This window comes from Podarcis bocagei, assembly GCF_964188305.1.
Source record: "Podarcis bocagei genome assembly, chromosome: 15".
Classification (NCBI taxonomy): domain Eukaryota; kingdom Metazoa; phylum Chordata; class Lepidosauria; order Squamata; family Lacertidae; genus Podarcis; species Podarcis bocagei.
This window is the reverse complement of record NC_138141.1, coordinates 38,091,032-38,110,563: the sequence shown is the minus strand read 5'-3', so window position 1 is coordinate 38,110,563 and position 19,532 is coordinate 38,091,032. Positions and strand designations below refer to the sequence as shown.

Genomic DNA, 19,532 nt, shown 5'->3' with positions numbered 1-19,532 from the left:
GTAGCACCATCCTATGCCTGTGTTTATTGGAACTTGCTCCTAATCAGGTTGGGATAACTGGGATAGCAGGCTTGTTGGGTTGTGAATGTCTTATGTAGATTTTTCAATTTCGTTGTTCTGTATGGGACAATGACAATAAAGATTATTGTATTGTATCGTATCGTATCATATCGTAGGGAAGCATGCATAGGATTGCAACTAGTTGGGCACAAATATCCCCTTCTCTCTCTCCCTTCATGGGTGATGGAAATGGCCAAAATCCCAATGACTCTTCACCTCGTCTGCGCTTTGCATCTAAAGCAGTATCACCCCACTTTAAACAGCCATGGTTTCCCACAAAGCGTCCTGCAAACCGTGGGGTGCTGAGAGTTGTTCAGAGCTGTCTGTTCCCCTCCAACAGCTACAATTCCCAGAGTTCCCCCGCGAAGAGGCATTGGTTGTTAAAACCACTCCGGGAACTGTAGCTTTGAGAGGGGAACAGGAGTCTCCTAACACCTCTCAGCAGCCTTATGAAACTACAGTTCCCAAAATTCTCTGGGGGAAGCCACAGCTCTTTAAAGTGGTATCATGTTGCTTCCATTGTGTGGTGCGGATGTGGCCAATATAAGAGGTGTGTTTGGGGCAGACCGGGACCTAAGTATGCCGCTCAAAGTCAGGTGATCATTTTCAAAATGGATGCTAACTTTCCCCTCTTATTTCCTTGTGTGTGCAGGAGGGGGTGCACACCCACCAGCCGATGATGGTCTTGCAGTCGTCTCTCCCCCCCCCTTTGACGCCTTTGTTTGCTGAACAAAGGCCTCGAAGAACAGGATTCTCGACAGGACCAAAAGTCTTCGGGAATAACAACAACCCAGCCACCGCCACCCTTGGTGCGTGGCAGATGGTTTCGGAGACAATCCTCGAGAGCCAGGATTAAAAAGCAATTTCCAGCAACTTCAAAATGGGTCTCCATATTTGGGTCAGCAAATTAACTCTTTCGAGGGGAGGAGAAGAGGACTTATGCATTGGATTCCCCATGCATCATCAGTCTGTTTAAAGCAGGAGGTATAAGAAGCAGAGACTGGCCCATCAGGGCAAATGGGGCTGTGTCCCACCAATTTAGGAGAGCTCAGGGACAGCCTCTCCTCTGCTTGCTTGCTTACTGGTCAGCTTCCTGCTCCTTGGCCTCAGTATTGGACTTGTAGAACTCAGCAGGGAGGAGGAGGATGGGGACAAAACTAGAATCAGTTGCCTCTGCCTGCTGTTGGCTGTGGCGCCCCCTGCTGTTGGGCTCCCCACCTTCTTCCCAACTAGTCAATGGGCTCCAGTCACCACAGCCTAGTCTGGATGGATGCAGAGAAGTGGTGGGAGGCACCAGATGGGGAACCCCCAAGGGACACCCCGGGGGAGAAGGCTCAGAGCCAGGAGGTTGGTGGTGGGACGATGATCCAGTGGGAGAAGAGGGGGACAGACTTGGGGGAGGAGGTGTCGGAAGCTGAAGAGGCAACAGGGTTTAGTGAGGAAGAGACTGTGGCAGAGAGCAGTCCAGACTCAGGGGCAGAAGAGGAGACTGGAGAGGACAAGGACCAAAAGGCAGAGGTCAGGTTGGCTGCTGAAGAATCCAGGGAGTCTGCTCCTGCTGCTGCAACCAGCTCCCCTCCACCCTGAGCTCCCAGAACCAGAAGAGGTATGAAGAGGGTGGAGCAAAGAGAGACAAGACAAAGGGGGCTGAGATAGCTTGGGAAGGAGGGAGGACCTTCAATTCTAGCATCTTGGAGCAAGATCTACAGGGAAGCGTTGCTGAGATCACTAGGCCTGCACTGTTCTGGTTTCTTTGAATAAAGAATTAATTTCACTAACACCAGTGTTTTTTATTTCTTTCTTGGTTTTTTTTAGCGCAGCAGCATTTAATTTAAATGGATTAAAGAGACAGTAACATTTCCTCTGTCTTCATATAAGAATAGTTGTAAATTCTTAAAAAGGTACCGCTTCCAATGTCTTTATTTTGCATAACCTTGTGAAATTAATTGCACGAAGCTACAAAATGAGCAAATACTTTGAAATCTGTATACAAAACATAAATGACCTCTACTTTTAAACTCAGCTTTTTTGTGCGCAACTCAGAAACTTTTAAAAGTGGCACCCAAAATAGCAATACACCACTCTAAAAAAGGGAACTGTTCCTTTAATACTATGGCTTCTTCTCCTCCCGCTTCTCCCGACACTCAGATCTCAATACACAACTAGTCGTTGTGTTCACGGACATTTCCAAGGTGAGATTCCATGTTCCGTTCCCATAACTTCTGGTTGTCAGAATACCCGATTTCCTTTGTTGAGGTTGGGAGCATCCCTTCCAACGTTCTTCATGCGCATTTTAGCCTCTGTTCAGGTTCACTATCTTCATCTCCGTTGAAGATTGCTGCTACAGAAAGTGTTTTTGGAGCTAGGCTTGGAGTAGGCTCTTTAGGTTTATTGGCTCCTGCTTGAGGGATATCGCAGGCAGTTGGTTCCTTCAAAACCTGTGTGCCAATGGCAAACCTGAACTCAGACATTTTGGCAGGAGCAGGCTTTGCGTCGAGGTTGTCAGTTCCTTCATCAGCTGCTGACTTCTCCACGCTGTGACTCAAACTTTCCCCTCCATTACTGGAAGGAATAGTCAAAATAAAAAAATTCCTTCCAGTAGCACCTTAAAGACCAACTAAGTTAGTTCTTGGTATGAGCTTTCGTGTGCATGCACACTTCTTCAGATACACATCTGAAGATACGTGTATCTGAAGAAGTGTGCATGCACACGAAAGCTCATACCAAGAACTAACTTAGTTGGTCTTTAAGGTGCTACTGGAAGGAATTTTTTTATTTTGACTATGGCAGACCAACACGGCTACCTATCTGTAACTGGAAGGAATAGTCTTAGTTTTCACAGGTTTTTCTGCCTCCTTCATCAGGTCCTCTGTCAAGAAGCGGCCGCTTCAGCTTCATGTTCCCTCCTTTGCCGTCCGCCATTTTGCCCCCAATGTTTTTTATTTCTGACCTACTCCTGACGTCAAACCTGCAACTTTTTTGGCTCAGCTGTGAATTGAGCTTTGGGGCTACTTCTATGTAGGCTTTGACTGTGTCACACTGATTTGCAGTGCCCTCCTGTTGGTGGGCTAGGGGTGTTTGTCAAGGGTGCCCTGAGTCCAGGTCCACACCCTATTTTTAACCTTTGGAAAAACCCACAGCTTTGCGTCCATCTCAAGTTGATGTAAGCATTTCCTTCTGGGGAATAGTCATGTGTCACATGACAACAGGGCCAGGGGCAAAGGTAGGTGGAGTAACCTATCTATATTTTTATCTTTTTATGGCAGGCTGATTTCTATAAACACACACACCCTCCAGCCAGCCATGTAGCCTCTCCAGCCAGGCAAGAAAACACCCAAGGTCGGGTATAAAGTGTGGCTGGTGAACGTGTTCAGCATGGGGAGAATCCTGAAGGCCAGGAATAGGCATGGGGAGGCACATTTGCCCACACCCACAAGGGCTGAGGCTCCTGGTTCCCAGTTTGTGGCTGGACCCACTGCCATCTTCACTGGGCCAGAAGCAAAATTTGTACCCAAGTAGAAATGGGGGAGAAATTTGATTCAAATTGCATTTCAAGGCAGGTCTAACCTAAGTGGTAGGGACGCGGGTGGCGCTGTGGGCTAAAGCCTCAGCGCCTAGGGCTTGCCGATCGAAAGGTCGGCGGTTCGAATCCCCGCGGCGGGGTGCGCTCCCGCTGCTCGGTCCCAGCGCCTGCCAACCTAGCAGTTCGAAAGCACCCCCGGGTGCAAGTAGATAAATAGGTACCGCTTACCAGCGGGAAGGTAAACGGCGTTCCGTGTGCTGCGCTGGCTCGCCAGATGCAGCTTTGTCACGCTGGCCACGTGACCCGGAAGTGTCTCCGGACAGCGCTGGCCCACGGCCTATAGAGTGAGATGGGCGCACAAACCCCAGAGTCTGTCAAGACTGGCCCGTTCGGGCAGGGGTACCTTTACCTTTACCTAACCTAAGTGGCACTTTCTGTAACAACACATCGGACCGAAACGCAGCCCTCCTTCTAGATTTGCTCTTCCTGAGTTTTCCAGCGCACTTCTCCTGCCTGCCAACGTGCACAAAAATCCATGCGCGAGGGCAAAGTGCGTGCATAAAAATACCTCTGTGGATGAAAATAACATGCAAAAAGGCAATGATTGGGGGAAATGGCTTTGCAAAAAAGTGCAAAATTGTGTATAAGCATTTGCATGTGAGGAGTTCACACTAAAGTCCTGATGAATTTTCATCAGGACTGAGTGGTGTGTGTGTGTGTGTTTGTGTGTGTGTTTAGCAAAAGCACAAATATATGGAAAGATGGAGAACAGAACTCGAGGCTGGAAAAATGAGAAACCGAGAAAAACCAAAATTGATAGATTCCCCCCCTCCCACCGCAACTATCAAGCAGTTCTCCCTTAATCACACCCAGAAACAGACATATCATAACAGGAGAAAGGACATACATTTAAAAAATACCCATGCTGATTCCCCCCCCCCCCTAATGTTGAAAACAAATTGTGTATGAGGTGATTATGGAACAAAAGAGGCTGGTAAAGCAAAATGACAGAGTAGCTTCAATCTGGATGAAAGCTGAAAGAGCTGGTAATTTGCCATTGATTTCCAAGGCACATCCGCCTAATGACTTTTTTTTTGCATTAAAAGCAACACATCTGCCGGCTGCTGCCTGACCCCCACATCTGCTATTTGTTGAAACAAAATCATGTCCTCATCATACATTCGCCCCGCATACTCCCAACATCTGCATGGATGTGTGTTGCCCTCCCCACCTTTGTCAGGGTCATTGTTTTCCCAGCATCAGTTGGTTTGTGTGTTGCAGGAGATGGGATTTGGGGCTGGTAGCTTATTTTCGTAGTTTGATGGGGGAGATGACTCCAGTAGGAAGCCTCCGAGCAAGCAAGCAACCTCTGAAACTCCACTACAACCAGCAGCCGTGGCTAGGGCTACTCTAGGAGGCCAGAATATGTCAGGTGTCCTCTTTGAGCGTGGGTAGGCAAACTAAGGCCCAGGGGCTGGATCCGGCCCAATCATCTCCTAAATCCAGCCCACTGATGGTCCGGGAATCAGCGTGTTTTTACATGAGTAGAATGCGTCCTTTTATTTAAAATGCATCTCTGGGTTATTTGTGGGGTATAGGAATTCATTCATATATTTTTTTCAAAATATAGTCCAGCCCCCCCCAAGGTCTGAGGGACAGTGGACCGGCCCCTTGCTGAAAAAGTTTGCTGACCCCGTCCTTGAGCCTTCTAGTGCTTGGAAGCAACTCAGATCTTTTGAGTCGGGCATCCTTGGAAGAGAAATGGCAATGCGAACTTTTGCTGAGCCTTTTGCGCTTGAAATTCATTGTACAATGAAAGTGCCTGGAGGGAATTAAAAGTTTATAGCCTTTCACCAGCGATGGGGGGAAAAGGAGTCCAACCATTGGTCTACCTAGCAAAGTATTGCCTGCAAGAACATGTAGCGGTTCTCTAGGGTTTATGGCAGGGGATCCTTCTTGATGCTGCCTGGAGATGCTGGGGACTGAGCTATGAGCCTTCTCTTGCTCTCTCTTCCCCCTTAAAGCTGCATGCATAAGTTTGTCCCAGCTGAAGTTGGCATGAGGGCATCAGAGGTAATCCATTAACTGATACCGAGCTGACAGGTGGTGCAAAACCCAAGTGCATTGAAAAATATATATACATCTTTTTTCCAGCAGGTGTCTTTTTGTTAAGATTCCTTCCTGTGTACAAAAACAAATTGGAACAAAAATGCAAATGAGCCGGTTATTTTTGTCAGTGACTGAAAGGCTGCTATCTTCTCAGACATTTGCGTTCTGAGTGATCATGATTATCACTGACGGCGGCAGCTTTGCAAATAGGCTTTAAAAACAAAACCAAATAAAAAACCCCTCTCCCCCTTTCCCTCCCTCCAACACCTCTTCATTTCCCACTCAGCATAATGGCTTGTTCTGGGTACTTTGGCCATCTTCTATTTTATTTGTTGAAATCGTTTGTAATCTTATTGAGAAAACTTGCAACGGAGAAAATTTGTAATAGAGAAAAATGGTAATAGAACAGCTCCGTTCTTGCTTCTCAAAACAACCATCAGAGAAGATCTGGGTCAATTGCAATATGATCACATACTTTGAACAGGCCAGCAGCAAGGAAGCTTGGAGCCCAAGGCTGAATGTGGCCCTCAAAGCCCCCTATCTGGCCCTTTGAAATCTTCCCAGACCACACCCCTCGAGGCCTCTGCTTTGAGTGTTATAATCTGGCTGGAACATGAACTCCGATAGTGCCTCATGCTTGTCTGGTTGGAGGTTACAGAGGGGAGCATGTAGAAAGTAGAATCACAGAGCGGCTGGGGACCCTCGAGGGTCATCCAACTCAACCCTGTGCAACGCAGGAATCTCAACTAAAGCATCCCTGACAGATGGCCATCCAACCTCTGGTTTAAAGTCTCCAAGGAAGGAGAGCCCATCACCTCCCAAGGGAGCATAGCTGTCAACTTTCAGATTTGAAAATAAGGGCTCAACAGCCTCGAAAATAAGGAATCAGCAGCCTCACCTGTCCCGGGGATAGTCTACAGGATATCTAACAATCCAGGATAGCAGCAGGAAGCAGCGGAAAACAGTGCTGGAATAAGGGAATTTCCCGCAAAAAAAGGGAAGGTTGACAGCTATGCAAGGGAGACCGTTCCATTGGGAGGCAACAGTACGAAGTAGCCAATTGTACAAAGGTTACATCAGCTGCCCCACCCACTTTTGCCTCTGACCCCGCCCACCAGTGGCGTGTGACCCACGGGACGTTACCCAGAGGGAAAAGGAAGCCATTAGGGTGACAAAGGTCCCTCTCCCCTGGGACAGATGATATAGGGTGAGGGGCAATTGGTCAAGGAGGCAAAGGATGGCTTCGAAAGAAGATTCGACAAATTCATGGGGCATAAGGCTGTTGTTGGCGGCTACTAACCCTGATATGCTTTTCATACCCTCCAACATTTCTCTGATGAAAATAGGGACATTCTAAATACAGTCATACCTTGGGTTAAATGTGCTTCAGGTTGAGCGTTTTCAAGTTACTCTCAAGGGCGACACAGAAGTAACGGAGTGTGTTACTTCTGGGTTTCACCGCTTGCACATGTGCAGACGACAAAATGACGTCATGCGCATGCGCGGAAGCGGCAAAACGCGACCGTGCACGTGCAGTCGCGTCTTATGTTCTACTCAGGATGCGAATGGGGCTCTGGAACGGATCCCGTTCGCATCCAGAGGTACCACTGTAATAATAATAATAATAATAATAATAATAATAATAATAATAATAATAATACCTCGCCCATCTGTCTGGGTTTCCCCAGCCACTCTGGGCGGCTTCCAACATATATGAAACCACAATAAAACATTAAAAACATGGCTCAGTGGTTGGATAACTCCATACAACATTTATCCGATGAAAATAGGAATTTCCTAAGGAGAAGTGGGACATTCCGGGATGAAATCAGAAACCAGGACAGCTTTGGTATATCTGGGACTATCCCTGGAAAATACTCAGAGGTAGGAAATGCTTCTGATTTCCAGTTGCTGGAAACCACAAGAGTGGAGAGTGCCACTCAAATCCTGCTTGTGGGCATCCCATAGACATCTGGCTGCTGGCAGCAATAGGAGCTTTGGGGAGTGGGTGGTGGTGTTTGTTTATTTACTTCCAGGGAGGCTGGTATTGATTTGGCTCCTGCAACTGACTTAACCCAGAGAGCATGCATGCAGAAATATTAGGCCAATTCATGACCGGCGGGAGGTCTCTCAATGCCACCCTTGGGATGTTTATAACGGCACCCGCATTTATGAATAAAATATGATTGAGGCATTTGAATTCCTGGATGCTGTGCTGTTTTGAAAAGAGAGGCTTGCTGGGAGGGGACAGCAGCCTCATGGTCCTCAAACAAACACACACACACACACACACACACACACACACACCACTGGCCAATTAATGGGTCCTGCTCAGCGCCCGTTCTTGGTGTGACTTTTCTGTTCCTCTGCTCATCTGGCAAGTCTGCTTTTGTTTGCCTGCACATGATTAAAACATTGAGCTGGAAGCCATGGTCAGAAAGAGTCAGCAGGCACCAGCAATTTGAAAGGGCGCTCCCTGCAGCTCTGATATGAGAAGGTATTTTGGTCAAACCTTTGCACTCATGACCAGTGGTTAAACTGCCCCCCCATGCCCAGGGATGTGGTGTAGTGGTTAGAGCAGAGGAATTGTTGGTGAGAAACTTGTGGCCCACAAAGTGTCATTTCACTTCATCTTCCATCATCCCCTGCCTAATATTTCCCAGCTTCTCTCCTTGATGGTCCTTTCGTCAAACCACTGTTCTTAATCTATACTGTCCTCCTCAGGAAGGTGGAGAGAGGGTGGGTGGCGGCTCCCAACATTCCTCCTCAGTCCAGCCCCTGACAATTAGTAACCTCGTCTATTCTGTATAAACTCATTCCAAATATCAATATGTTTATCCAAAGAAAGTCTATGGCTACAAGTAATCCGTTCTTATGTTGTGAGTTTTGACCAAACTGCGGGAGGCAGTGAAAGACAGAAGTGCCTGGCGTGCTCTGGTCCATGGGGTCACGAAGAGTCGGACACAACTAAACGACTAAACAACAACAACATGTTGTGAGTGTTGTCATGTCATCAATCCACTGATTAAAGAGGATCCTATCTTTATTCTTCCAATTCTTCAATATTAAACTTTTGGCCACAGCTAGGGTGTGTAGAATTCATTTTTGTTTTCCAGATACTCTTGTATGATAATCTGGCAGCAAATGACTTTGCTTCCCTCTGCATTTTAAATATCTATTTATTCCATTAGTTTGGTTTGTCTCATTCCCCCCCCCCCAATTTTGTGTGGGTTGCTTATTTGTATTTTTAAGTTGTTGCAAAGCACCCTGTGGACAGTTTTCTGTTGGAAGGCAATCCAGAAATATGGCTAATGCAAACAACAATGCAAACAAACAAAAATATTTAACCTATTTCTTGCTAAAAGAAATATTGACAACTTGTGTTTGCTTAGGAAGCAGCCAAGGAACATTTGAAGCAGAATGTGAAATACTGTAAATTGTTTCTATTATGTTATCCTATGAAGACTAATTGCACAGTATGGTTTTAATTGCATGGTTTCACGGTTCTTAATTATGGTCTCAACAAATAAATCTCTAAGAGTCTGTTGGACAGTGGAACAGACGACCTCAGAAGGAGCTGGATTCTTGTTCATTGGGGTTTTAAAACACGGGCTGGATGGCCATTCGTCAGCGATTTTTTAGCTGCAATTCCTGCATTGCAGGGGGTTGGACGATGATTCTTGTGGTCCCATCCAACTAGAATTCTGTGACTCTGTGATTTTTAACCCACTGTTCCTCCAGGGATCTCAAGCTGGCAAATACAGTGGTACCTCAGGTTAAGTACTTAATTCATTCTGGAGGTCCGTTCTTAACTTGAAACTGTTCTTAACCTGAAGCACCACTTTAGCTAATGGGGCCTCCTGCCGCTGCCCCGCCGCCGGAGCACTTTTTCTGTTCTCATCCTGAAGCAAAGTTCTTAACCTGAAGCACTATTTCTGGGTTAGCGGAGTCTGTAACCTGAAGCGTATGTAACCTGAAGCGTATGTAACCTGAGGTACCACTGTATGGTTCTTCCTCTCTTACAATAATATTGTGTGGTAGTTTATGATAGAGAGACAATAGCTGGCCCAAGGTGAGCTTCAAAGCTGAATGTAGATTTGAACCTAGGTCTCCTCAAGCATTCTAGCCACTACCAAGCTCTGGGTCTGGTTTTCTTTGTCTTTACTTTACCCTAAGCAGTTACATAGAAGAGAATCATATTGTAGACATGGTTTTAACAAAATACTCTGCTAAGCAAGTCCTTGGGTTCATCTAGACTAGACAACAAGAATGCAATGGTAACTGAGAAATCAAGGGTTGCAGCCAATGCTATACCTAACTCAGGGTACACTCACTGAAGAACAGACAGGTCTAACTTGGGTCCATCCATTTCAACCAGTAAATCCGAGTTGTATACAATCCCACATTGCTTCTTCAGCGCCACCAACAAGGTCAATCAAGAACCATTATCCTGATCATGAGTTGAGGTGGAATAATGGCTAAGAGAATGAATGAGCTCTTGACTGGGAAATCTTTAGCATTCTTTAGCAAGCCACTTTCTCTTCACACCCGTCCCTTCATGTGCAATATTAGGGAATATTAATACTGACAGAGTTGTAGTAGTAAAAATGATGGCTAGAAAATACACACGAAGTACACTTGAAACCATCATTCTAAAATTGTTCAATATTTGTTTCTGTAAAGACACTATTACTACAGTGGTACCTCGGGGTTAAGTACTTAATTCGTTCCGGAGGTCCATTCTTAACCTGAAACTGTTCTTAACCTGAATACCACTTTAGCTAATGGGGCCTCCTGCTGCCGCCGCACCATCGGACCCCGATTTCTGTTCTTATCCTGAAGCAAAGTTCTTAACCTGAAGCACTATTTCTGGGTTAGTGGAGTCTGTAACCTGAAGCGTATGTAACCTGAGGTACCACTGTATTAAAAAGCAAATCAAGAAGATGGTACAATGGTGTAGTAAGATTCAATGTAGCTTTGTGGGAGGAGGTAAAACAGCACCAGATACTAATCAAGTGCAGAACAAGAATATCAGTTCAACTGCCTGTCATGAACAGGTAAAGGTACCCCTGCCCGTATGGGCCAGTCTTGCCAGACTCTAGGATTGTGCACTCATCTCACTCTAGAGGCCGGGAGCCAGCGCTGTCCACAGACACTTCCGGGTCACGTGCCCAGCATGACAAGCTGCATCTGGCGAGCCAGCGCAGCACACGGAACGCCGTTTACCTTCCCGCTGGTAAGCGGTCCCTATTTATCTACTTGCACCCGGAGGTGCTTTCGAACTGCTAGGTTGGCAGGCGCTGGGACCGAACGACGGGAGCGCACCCCGCAGTGGGGATTCGAACCGCCGACCATGTGATCGGCAAGTCCTAGGCGCTGAGGTTTTACCCACAGCGCCACCCGCGTCCCACCCAGTCATGAACAGCTATGATACTTCAAATTAAATGACAATCAGGCCAAAAATAAAAGAGAGTTTATTCTAAGGTTTTCCTTATATTTTATAGTAAAATATCTAAATATCTTTTCATATATAACATATTCAAACCATTTTTAAAAATTGAAGAGCAGACTATGAATTAACAAGTTCTATAAATAAATCGATCAAACCCCCAAACCATTTAAAAAAACCAGTAAAACAATATCTTGCTTATTCCTCTAAGGTGTATTAAAAGTTAGCATATGTATTAACCTACTCTTTTTTCACCCACACAAACCTCTCCTCAATGAGGCCCTTCGCCTTGCCAAGCCTTCATTCGCTGTCTCACTTAAACCTTAAGTCCCGCCCACGTTCGAAGGCCCGAAGTTGACCCCCATTTCCTCCTTCCCCATTCATCCTGCAGTGTCCTCGTCTCACCCCGCCCCATCACTTTTATTGGCTTCCTTCTCTGTTCATCAGTCCACAGTCCCGCCCTCTAATTAGTTTATTATCGGAACTCTGGTCCCTGTGGAGGACAGTTTCTCGATGGCGCCGCCTTTACTGTCGGAGATTGACCTTCCGATTCGTCAACTTGGCTGTCTATCTTCACTTAGTGACCAATTGCCTCACCCTGCCGGTATAACGCTTTCTAAAGTCTTCGAGCACCTCTTAAAAATTCTTCACTCATTAACTCGGAGACGAGAGAGCGACAGGTTCAAAGCGTGTTCGTTCTTTGTGCGTGTTTAAAATTAAAAACTAAAACGAAACAGGATTTCAAGCCCTACAAGAGCCGCGCTACCTAATTGGCTAGTGCCATTTAAATCGCGGCGGTGCCAGCCAATCAAATCGATCGCCACCCGCCCCTTTTCCACGGACCGAATATGTAGGTGAAGGTTGCGTGAGGTGAGAGAGTCTCGCGGGGTCTCATCGGCAAAAAAATAGTAAAAGGCGGGACCAGGGGCGGGGCGACAACCTGGAGGAGCCTTTGATTGGCCGGTGGGCGGTGCCTATTACCCCACCCACCAACCCACCCTCTTTGATCTCTTCAGAGGAGCGAGAGAAGAGTCGAATCCCAAGTCCCGCTTGTGGGCTGGGCGCTGCTCTGCTATTGGCCGCCGCGGCCTTCGAGGGGATGGGTCCCATTGGTTGGGGAGGAAGAGGAGACGGGACGGAGAGGATGAGCGCGAGCGTGTTTCTGTGTATGAGAGTGTGCGAGAGAAAAAGAGAGAGGGAAAGGGAGGCGCGCGCGTGCGCGCACACAGACACACGCCGCCGCCCGGCTATGGGAAGGCGGGTGAGGAAAAAAGAGTAAAGCGAAAGCAGGCCGGGGGTGCGCGCATGCGCGCCTCCGTCGCCGCCGCTCTTTCGCTCTGCGCTCCGCTCTGGGGCTCCCGTGAGGAGAAGACGGAGGAGGTGGCGGCGGCGGCGAGGAGTCGCGGCCGGTCCGGCGGCCTGAGGGGACGACGGAGGAAGACGAGGAGGCGGCCACGGCTGCTGGAGGAGGAGGTGGAGGAAGAGGAGTGGGGGGGCGCCGTCGTCGTCGTCGACGTGGAGCGGCGCTGTGGGGCCTGAGTGACCCCCCCACCCGACCTCTCCCCTCATCCCTCCCGCCCCCCGTCGGAAGAGACCCCGCCGAGGCGCCCCACACGCAACCCCCTCCCTCGGCCGGCGCCCGCCCCCATCCCTCCTCATCTCCATCCCGCCTGTGGCTTCTCCACACAGCGGGGCGGGGGGGCCTGTAGCTGCCGCCGCCGCAAACCGTGTGCCCGTCCCCCCCTACCCCGCCCCGGTCCCTCAGCTTGCCTCGCCTTTCCTCCCGTCCTCCCTTCCTATCTGTCTCTCTCCTCACTCCCCGCCCGCTCTGGGTCAGGCTGTCAAGGCAAGGGCGCCCACCTCAGACCCACCCAGGGAGGCAGTGGGGGTTGAGGAGTGGGTGGGAAGCGAACTGAAGCTGGCTGACTTGGCTCGCTAGCATTGCTGCCTGCTGTCCCCCTTCACCGCCACCTTCCGCGTTCCCTTCTTTTATCTCTTTTCTATCACCTTCCATAGCCTCTCTCTCCTTTCTTGGCACCTGCCACATTCTCTCTCTCTTCATTCGGCCTCTCTTATTCTCTCTTCTCGCTCTCTACCACGTTCTCGTTCTCCCTCTCTCCCAGCTTTTGCAGTCCTTACTCCTGCATCTTTTAATTATCTGTTTGATAAATAAGTTTCACCCCCCACACCTTTCAGTTCAGTTCCTCCTTTAGCTTTTCCTGTCAACACCCATTGACATTTTTCTCTCTTCAAGAAACTCGTATTTTCTTGTACATTAGTTGCTCTGTCTCTCTCCCTGTTTCTCTCATCATCCTTCATCTCAGCTTCCATAATCTTTTTAATTTAAGGGGGGGGGACCCTTCACTTTGACACATTCATTCTTTATTTTGCTTCTTTATTATTAACTTTTTATTGATCTACTAACAGTGCTTTCCTTTTTTAAAAATAAAAATACTCACATCCCTAAGCACTTTCCCCACTTTTTAAAGGGCTCTCGCCACATTTATACGTTTGCTTCCTATAGTCTGTGTTTCTTTCTATAAATAGCCAGTTTAGATTATTTTATCCTGATTCACATTTTAATGCTTTCTTCTCCCTAACATTTCCTTGTCCCCCTTGTACTTTTTCTTGCCTGTTTTTGCATCCTCTTGTATTTTCCATCTTCCATCCTTACAGGAAAAGCATCCATTTCTTTCATTTACTGCGACGTGTTTGGATTCTCTCATCTCTTGTTTGTGGCTTGATCACACTTTTATTCTTTCCCCCATATTGAAGCATCATTTGCTCCAGCCCTGTTTTTATTCTTTCTCCATGTTCTTTCTCCTTATTTCCATATTCTTCTCCCTTAACTGCATTTTTTTTAGCCTTCCCAGATTTTTTCTCCTTTAAACTACTTTTTCCTACCCCATTCTTCTCTTGGTTATCTTCTTTCATTCTTCTTTTGTTTTTGTTTTTTCCCCTTCCAAAAGTTCTTGAAACCTTTTATTCCTGGTCCTTGATAACTTCTGTTACCTGACTTTTTTGCTTTCTGCACATCATTTTTAAGTTTCTTCTGTGAGCTTCATTTGTTCTTTATTCACTCCCCCTCCCTGCCTCATTTTGAATATCGTTCACTGACTCTTCCTCCCACTTGCATTCCATCTTTTTCATCCCCTTTTCAATTTTTGGACTTATTTTCATTTCCCATTTATACAGCCTTCCTTGATTTATATAGCCACTTTCCTTCCCCTTAATAGTGGAAGTTGCTCATATCCACGTTTAATATTAAAGGTGGATGGATATATACACAGAACAGAGAGTAGAGTTGTAGAAGGCCTTGAAGACCTTCCTACACATTTTGAAGAGATAAATGAAAAGGATGTGGGAATGGAAGGGGTGGGCTTGTCAGTACTCCTAACATTTTCTAGGGGGGTGAAGTTTCATCCTTTTTCTGGGGGGGAAGGGGACTGACAAATTTCAAGACTGGCACAGAGGAAACATAAGAAGGATGGCGTTCTAGTACCAACTACACTGGCCATCTTGGGGGGTAGGGGGTTTATTGCATGCTCACATGCGCACTCCATTTTTCTTGACTTGATGAAGACATAAAGGCCTGTTGAGCTCCATGTTTTTGAAGGTGGGCAACTTGCTTGTGGTAGTGTAGCAAACTTCATTTTTTTGTGGCCAAATGACAGCTTGACCCAGTTGTTATCCAACGAGAGGGCATCACCTTGAATGTCTCTTTGTAGTGCCACAGCCAGCGCAAAAATGATGGCGGCTTACAATGGCGGTACATCTGCAGCAGCAGCAGGTCACCACCACCACCACCACCACCACCTTCCTCATCTCCCCCCTCCTCATCTCCATCACCACCACCACTCTCAGCACCACTTGCACCCAGGCTCTGCGGCTGCAGTACATCCCGTACAGCAACATGCTTCTTCGGCTGCTGCTGCAGCCGCAGCTGCGGCCGCTGCGGCCATGTTAAACCCAGGGCAGCAGCAGCCATATTTTCCATCACCGGCACCAGGTCAAGCCCCTGGACCAGCAGCAGCAGCCCCAGCTCAGGTACAAGCTGCAGCAGCTGCTGCAGTCAAAGCGCACCATCATCAGCACTCGCATCATCCACAACAGCAACTGGATATTGAACCAGACAGGCCTATTGGATATGGAGCCTTTGGTGTAGTTTGGTGAGTATGGGGAGCAAACAGCTCTTGCGCTCTGGTGGCTTCCAAGCCACAGCATATTCCTGTTGCCATTTGAACTTGAATGCCAACACGCTACTTTTCAACAGGTGCCTGTTCAAGTCTGTAGCAGATGGTGTCCACTCCCACCAGAAAAAAGGGAGATTAGAAAGTGCATTAGAAATGTATGAGCTGGGGGAGCTTCAACTTGTATGTGTGTTTAGTGGCACATAGTTAACACGAATGAAGTGTTTCTGTTATTGTGGCAGGTATCAAAACAAAATGTTGCTACCTTTTTGCTGTAATGATTGTCATCAGGTTGTCACTTGCGTACATTGAAAAAAATGTATCAGTTCCTGGAGAAATAGTAAGGTGAATTTGCACATCTGTATTTCATAACTTTAATTCATTTGGATTTCTTGGATTTTTACCATTTAGAGCCTTGTCTACATTTCCAAACTTTATTCCCCTCGCCTTCTCCCCTATTGGAGGGCAAAAAAACTTTATTTTAAAAAGTGGAAGCTGGCATTATTGGTACTTGCAGGTCCTTACCTACTCCTGTGCGGTAGGTGGTTTGCTCTTGATTTTTCTATAGCTGCAGCTCAACAGTGCAATCCTATGCAAGTCAGTCCCATTGCATTCATTGGGACTTATTTGCAGCCCCAGGTGAGTGAGTGTAAAATTGCAACCTAAATTGGCTTGGATTATGTCCGACATCATTGCCTTGAGACAAATACAACCTGCTTAGATTTTCCAAAACATTCTGCTGCTACTGCCGAAGCATTTATTATGTGTTTTAGAGGTCAGTAGCTTGGGTTGCATCAGAAAGCCATTTTTTATAGTAATAGAATTTCATTCATGTGTGTCTTAAATGCAAATGGAGAAAAGTTGGTTTCTGAATCCAGTGACTGGAGTTGGAAGCAATTTCTTTTGGACTCTTGGTTTTGGCAGGTGATTAGAGTCTGCATTTCCCCTGCAGTATCACACAATGTATTTCTTAAAAGTTATCTTAGGACTTTGCACTTCATTCAGATCCCCCCCCCCCCATCTTGCTTTGCTTTGGCATGGGCCGTCATAGCTACAAAACCCTAGGAGCCTTGTGTAGGAAACAAAATGTTTTAATGACTCTCTGCTTGGCCTTGTTTAAGAATGGCTTTAAAAGAGGGAAATTATCCCTGTCTTGGTATCGAAGCAGAATGTTAACCAAAAATCTATGTAGACATTTATAAAATGGATTTGGATTGTATTTGTAACTTTTCTTGCATTGAGCTAAACAGTCATGTGGCCCATTGAATGTAAGAGGCACAAAATGTATAAGGGGAGAGGTTTTCAGTTGCGCAGGAAATTGATCCAATAAAAATCTACCCCCTGTTTGTATTGTATTCTTACCACCAGGATAACAATTCTTGAATCAGCAAAAAATCCTCTTTTGTACTTTAAGGAATGCTTTGCTTGCCTCAGCTGTCATGCTGTAGTTTTCACTTAGCTGAACTAAAATCATTGCATGTATTAATGCTATGATTCACTGGATTAATATGTGCTGTAATAGAGTGCTGTGGAGTAGAGTGGTTTTGACAGCTAAGGCACAGTTGGATTTAGACTGGTAACTGATAGTATCATACAAATGTATTGCTTAAACAGGTTTCAGCATAGAAGTGTTACTTAAGCAGGGAACGGCTAAGGGCCTAAGATGAATCTTTTTGTAATTAGTGAATGCTTCCAAGTTAATGATTTGATTTCTGTCAAGTGTATATTCTGTGTTTCTTATACCACTTCTGGAATTAAAAATTAAGATTTATAGCTGTCTATCCTCTTCTTGGATTATACTTTACTGCAGACTATTTGATAAATGCTGTGAATGAGAATCTTAACAGTGAATCCTAGGGATGTGTAGTTGGAAGTAGCTCTCATTGAATTAGTAAGACTTACTAGCTGTGAATTGCATTTTTGCAGTTCTAGTTATATGCTATTTATTGAAAAATATGATTGCATTATTTTTACTGTAGATGCTTTGGGCAGGATCAAAATCTAGAATAATTGGCAAGGAGTGTGTTCAAGTTGACAGCAACAGAAATAAAAAAAATTCAAATTGAGTAGCTTTTCTTATAAGAGAGAATGATATAAAAATTACAGCAGCTCATTCATAGCATAATTCTAAGAAAGAAGTACTGAGTTGAATGGGACTTTATATCTATTTAGGTTGCAGCCTTAGTTACACTTTCAGTCAGCACTTGGTTAAGGTAAAGTAATTGATGGAGGAGTGGAAGCCCATAAAATATGTTTTGGTTGCTTTTTTAAAAATGCAGTGAGTTTTCTTAAATGCAGAGTTAACACCACCAGTTTTTCAAATAAGTTATAAAAGGCCCTCATTATCTTACTTCGCATCTTTTCAGAGGCACAACACATGCTAAATTTTGTAGTGTATGTGGCTAGAAACTTGTAACTGAAATGCTGTGTAAGTGATAATTCTGAACTCCGTTGAGGTCTGTCATTTACCGTATTTTTCGCACCATAGGACGCACTTTTTCCCTCCTAAAAAGCAAGGGAAAATGTGTGTGCGTCCTATGGAGCGAATGCAGGGGGGAGGCAGGCGGGAAAAGCCCTCAAGAGCCGCACACAAGCTTCGTGCGCTCCTGCGGGCTTTTCTCTAGGAGGGAGAAGGGAGTGACTGGCTGCAGCAGTCCCTTCTCCCTCCTGGGGGAAAAGCCCCCAAGAGCGGCACCCTCTTTAAAGGCTGCGCGGCTCCTGCGGGCTTTTCTCCGAGGTGGGGGAATTCCCCCACCTCCCAGAAAAGCCAGGAGAAGTCGCACAGCCCCTTTAAAGAGCGCACGGCTTCTGCGGGAGGTGGGGGAAGCTGCAGCAGATTCCCTCCTCCTGGGCTCCCTTTGAAGCGGCAATGTGGGAGGGGAGCAGCTTACACTCGTGTAAGCAGCTCTTCTCCCACTTTCCTGCTTCAAAGCAACCACGGAGGAGGGAAGGAAGGGGACCATGGATCCTCTTCGCTGCTGGAGGCTTCAGCGGATTCCCTCCTCCGTGATTGCTTTGAAGCGGCAATGTGGGAGGGGAGCAGCTTACACTCGTGTAAGCAGCTCCTCTCCCACTTTCCTTCTTCAAAGCAACCACGGAGGAGGGAAAGAGGGGACCCATGGATCCTCTTCGCTGCTCGAGGCTGCAGCAGATTCCCTCCTCCCGGGCTCCCTTTGAAGCAGCAAAGTGGGAGGGGAGCAGCTTACACTTGTGTAAGCAGCTCCTCTCCCACTTTCGGATTCCTCCTCCGTAATTGCTTTGAAGCAGGAAAGTGGGAGGGGGGCAGTTTACACTCGTGTAAGCAGCTCCTCTCCCACTTTCCTGCTTCAAAACAACCACGGAGGAAGGAAAGAGGGGACCCATGGATCCTCTTCGCTGCTCGAGGCTGCAGCAGATTCCCTCCTCCCGGGCTTCCTTTGAAGCAGCAAAGTGGGAGGGGAGCAGCTTACACTCGTGTAAGCAGCTCCTCTCCCACTTTCCTCCTTCAAGGCAACCACGGAGGAGGGAAGGAAGGGGACCATGGATCCTCCCCTGCTGGAGGCTTCAGCGGATTCCCTCCTCCGTGATTGCTTTGAAGCAGCAAAGTGGGAGGGGAGCAGCTTACACTCGTGTAAGCAGCTCCTCTCCCACTTTCCTCCTTCAAAGCAACCACGGAGGAGGGAAGGAAGGGGACCATGGATCCTCCCCTGCTGGAGGCTTCAGCGGATTCCCTCCTCCGTGATTGCTTTGAAGCAGCAAAGTGGGAGGGGAGCAGCTTACACTCGTGTAAGCAGCTCCTCTCCCACTTTCCTCCTTCAAAGCAACCACGGAGGAGGGAAGGAAGGGGACCATGGATCCTCCCCTGCTGGAGGCTTCAGCGGATTCCCTCCTCCGTGATTGCTTTGAAGCAGCAAAGTGGGAGGGGAGCAGCTTACACTCGTGTAAGCAGCTCCTCTCCCACTTTCCTGCTTCAAAGCAACTACGGAGGAGAGAAGGAAGGGGACCATGGATCCACCGCTGCTCACGGCTGCAGCGGATTCCTCCTCCTTGATTGCTGGGAGTTTCTCTGGGCAGGAATTCCCTCAGCTTAAGTGGGGTGGGGGAAGTGTGGCAGGTAGGGGGGTACAAATTGGGAGTGGGCATTGTGTGAAGTGGCTGTGGATCTCCTGCCGCAGAACTGTAGGACTGTATAGAGTTGGGAGGGCCACCCAAGGGTCATCTA

At 47.1% G+C, this 19,532-nt stretch overlaps 1 protein-coding gene and 1 pseudogene across 3 annotated transcripts in view; one reads left to right on the top strand and one right to left on the bottom strand.

Annotated features, from left to right (window-relative positions):
- Positions 1–2,003: 2,003 nt before the first annotated feature.
- LOC308574036 (PEST proteolytic signal-containing nuclear protein-like) lies at positions 2,004–3,188 on the bottom strand (annotated as a pseudogene). Its single transcript has 2 exons — positions 2,875–3,188; positions 2,004–2,622 (listed from the first exon to the last, which is right to left on the bottom strand). The product of its transcript is annotated as a PEST proteolytic signal-containing nuclear protein-like (transcript).
- Positions 3,189–12,254: 9,066 nt separating this feature from the next.
- The window catches only part of NLK (nemo like kinase), a 93,121-nt gene continuing 85,843 nt past the window's right edge, over positions 12,255–19,532 (top strand). For both annotated transcript variants that reach the window (XM_081173043.1, XM_081173044.1), the window contains exon 1: positions 12,255–15,310. In XM_081173043.1, the coding sequence (XP_081029169.1) occupies positions 14,856–15,310 (455 nt within the window). In that variant the 5' untranslated portion in view covers positions 12,255–14,855. The remainder of the gene's footprint in view (positions 15,311–19,532) is intronic.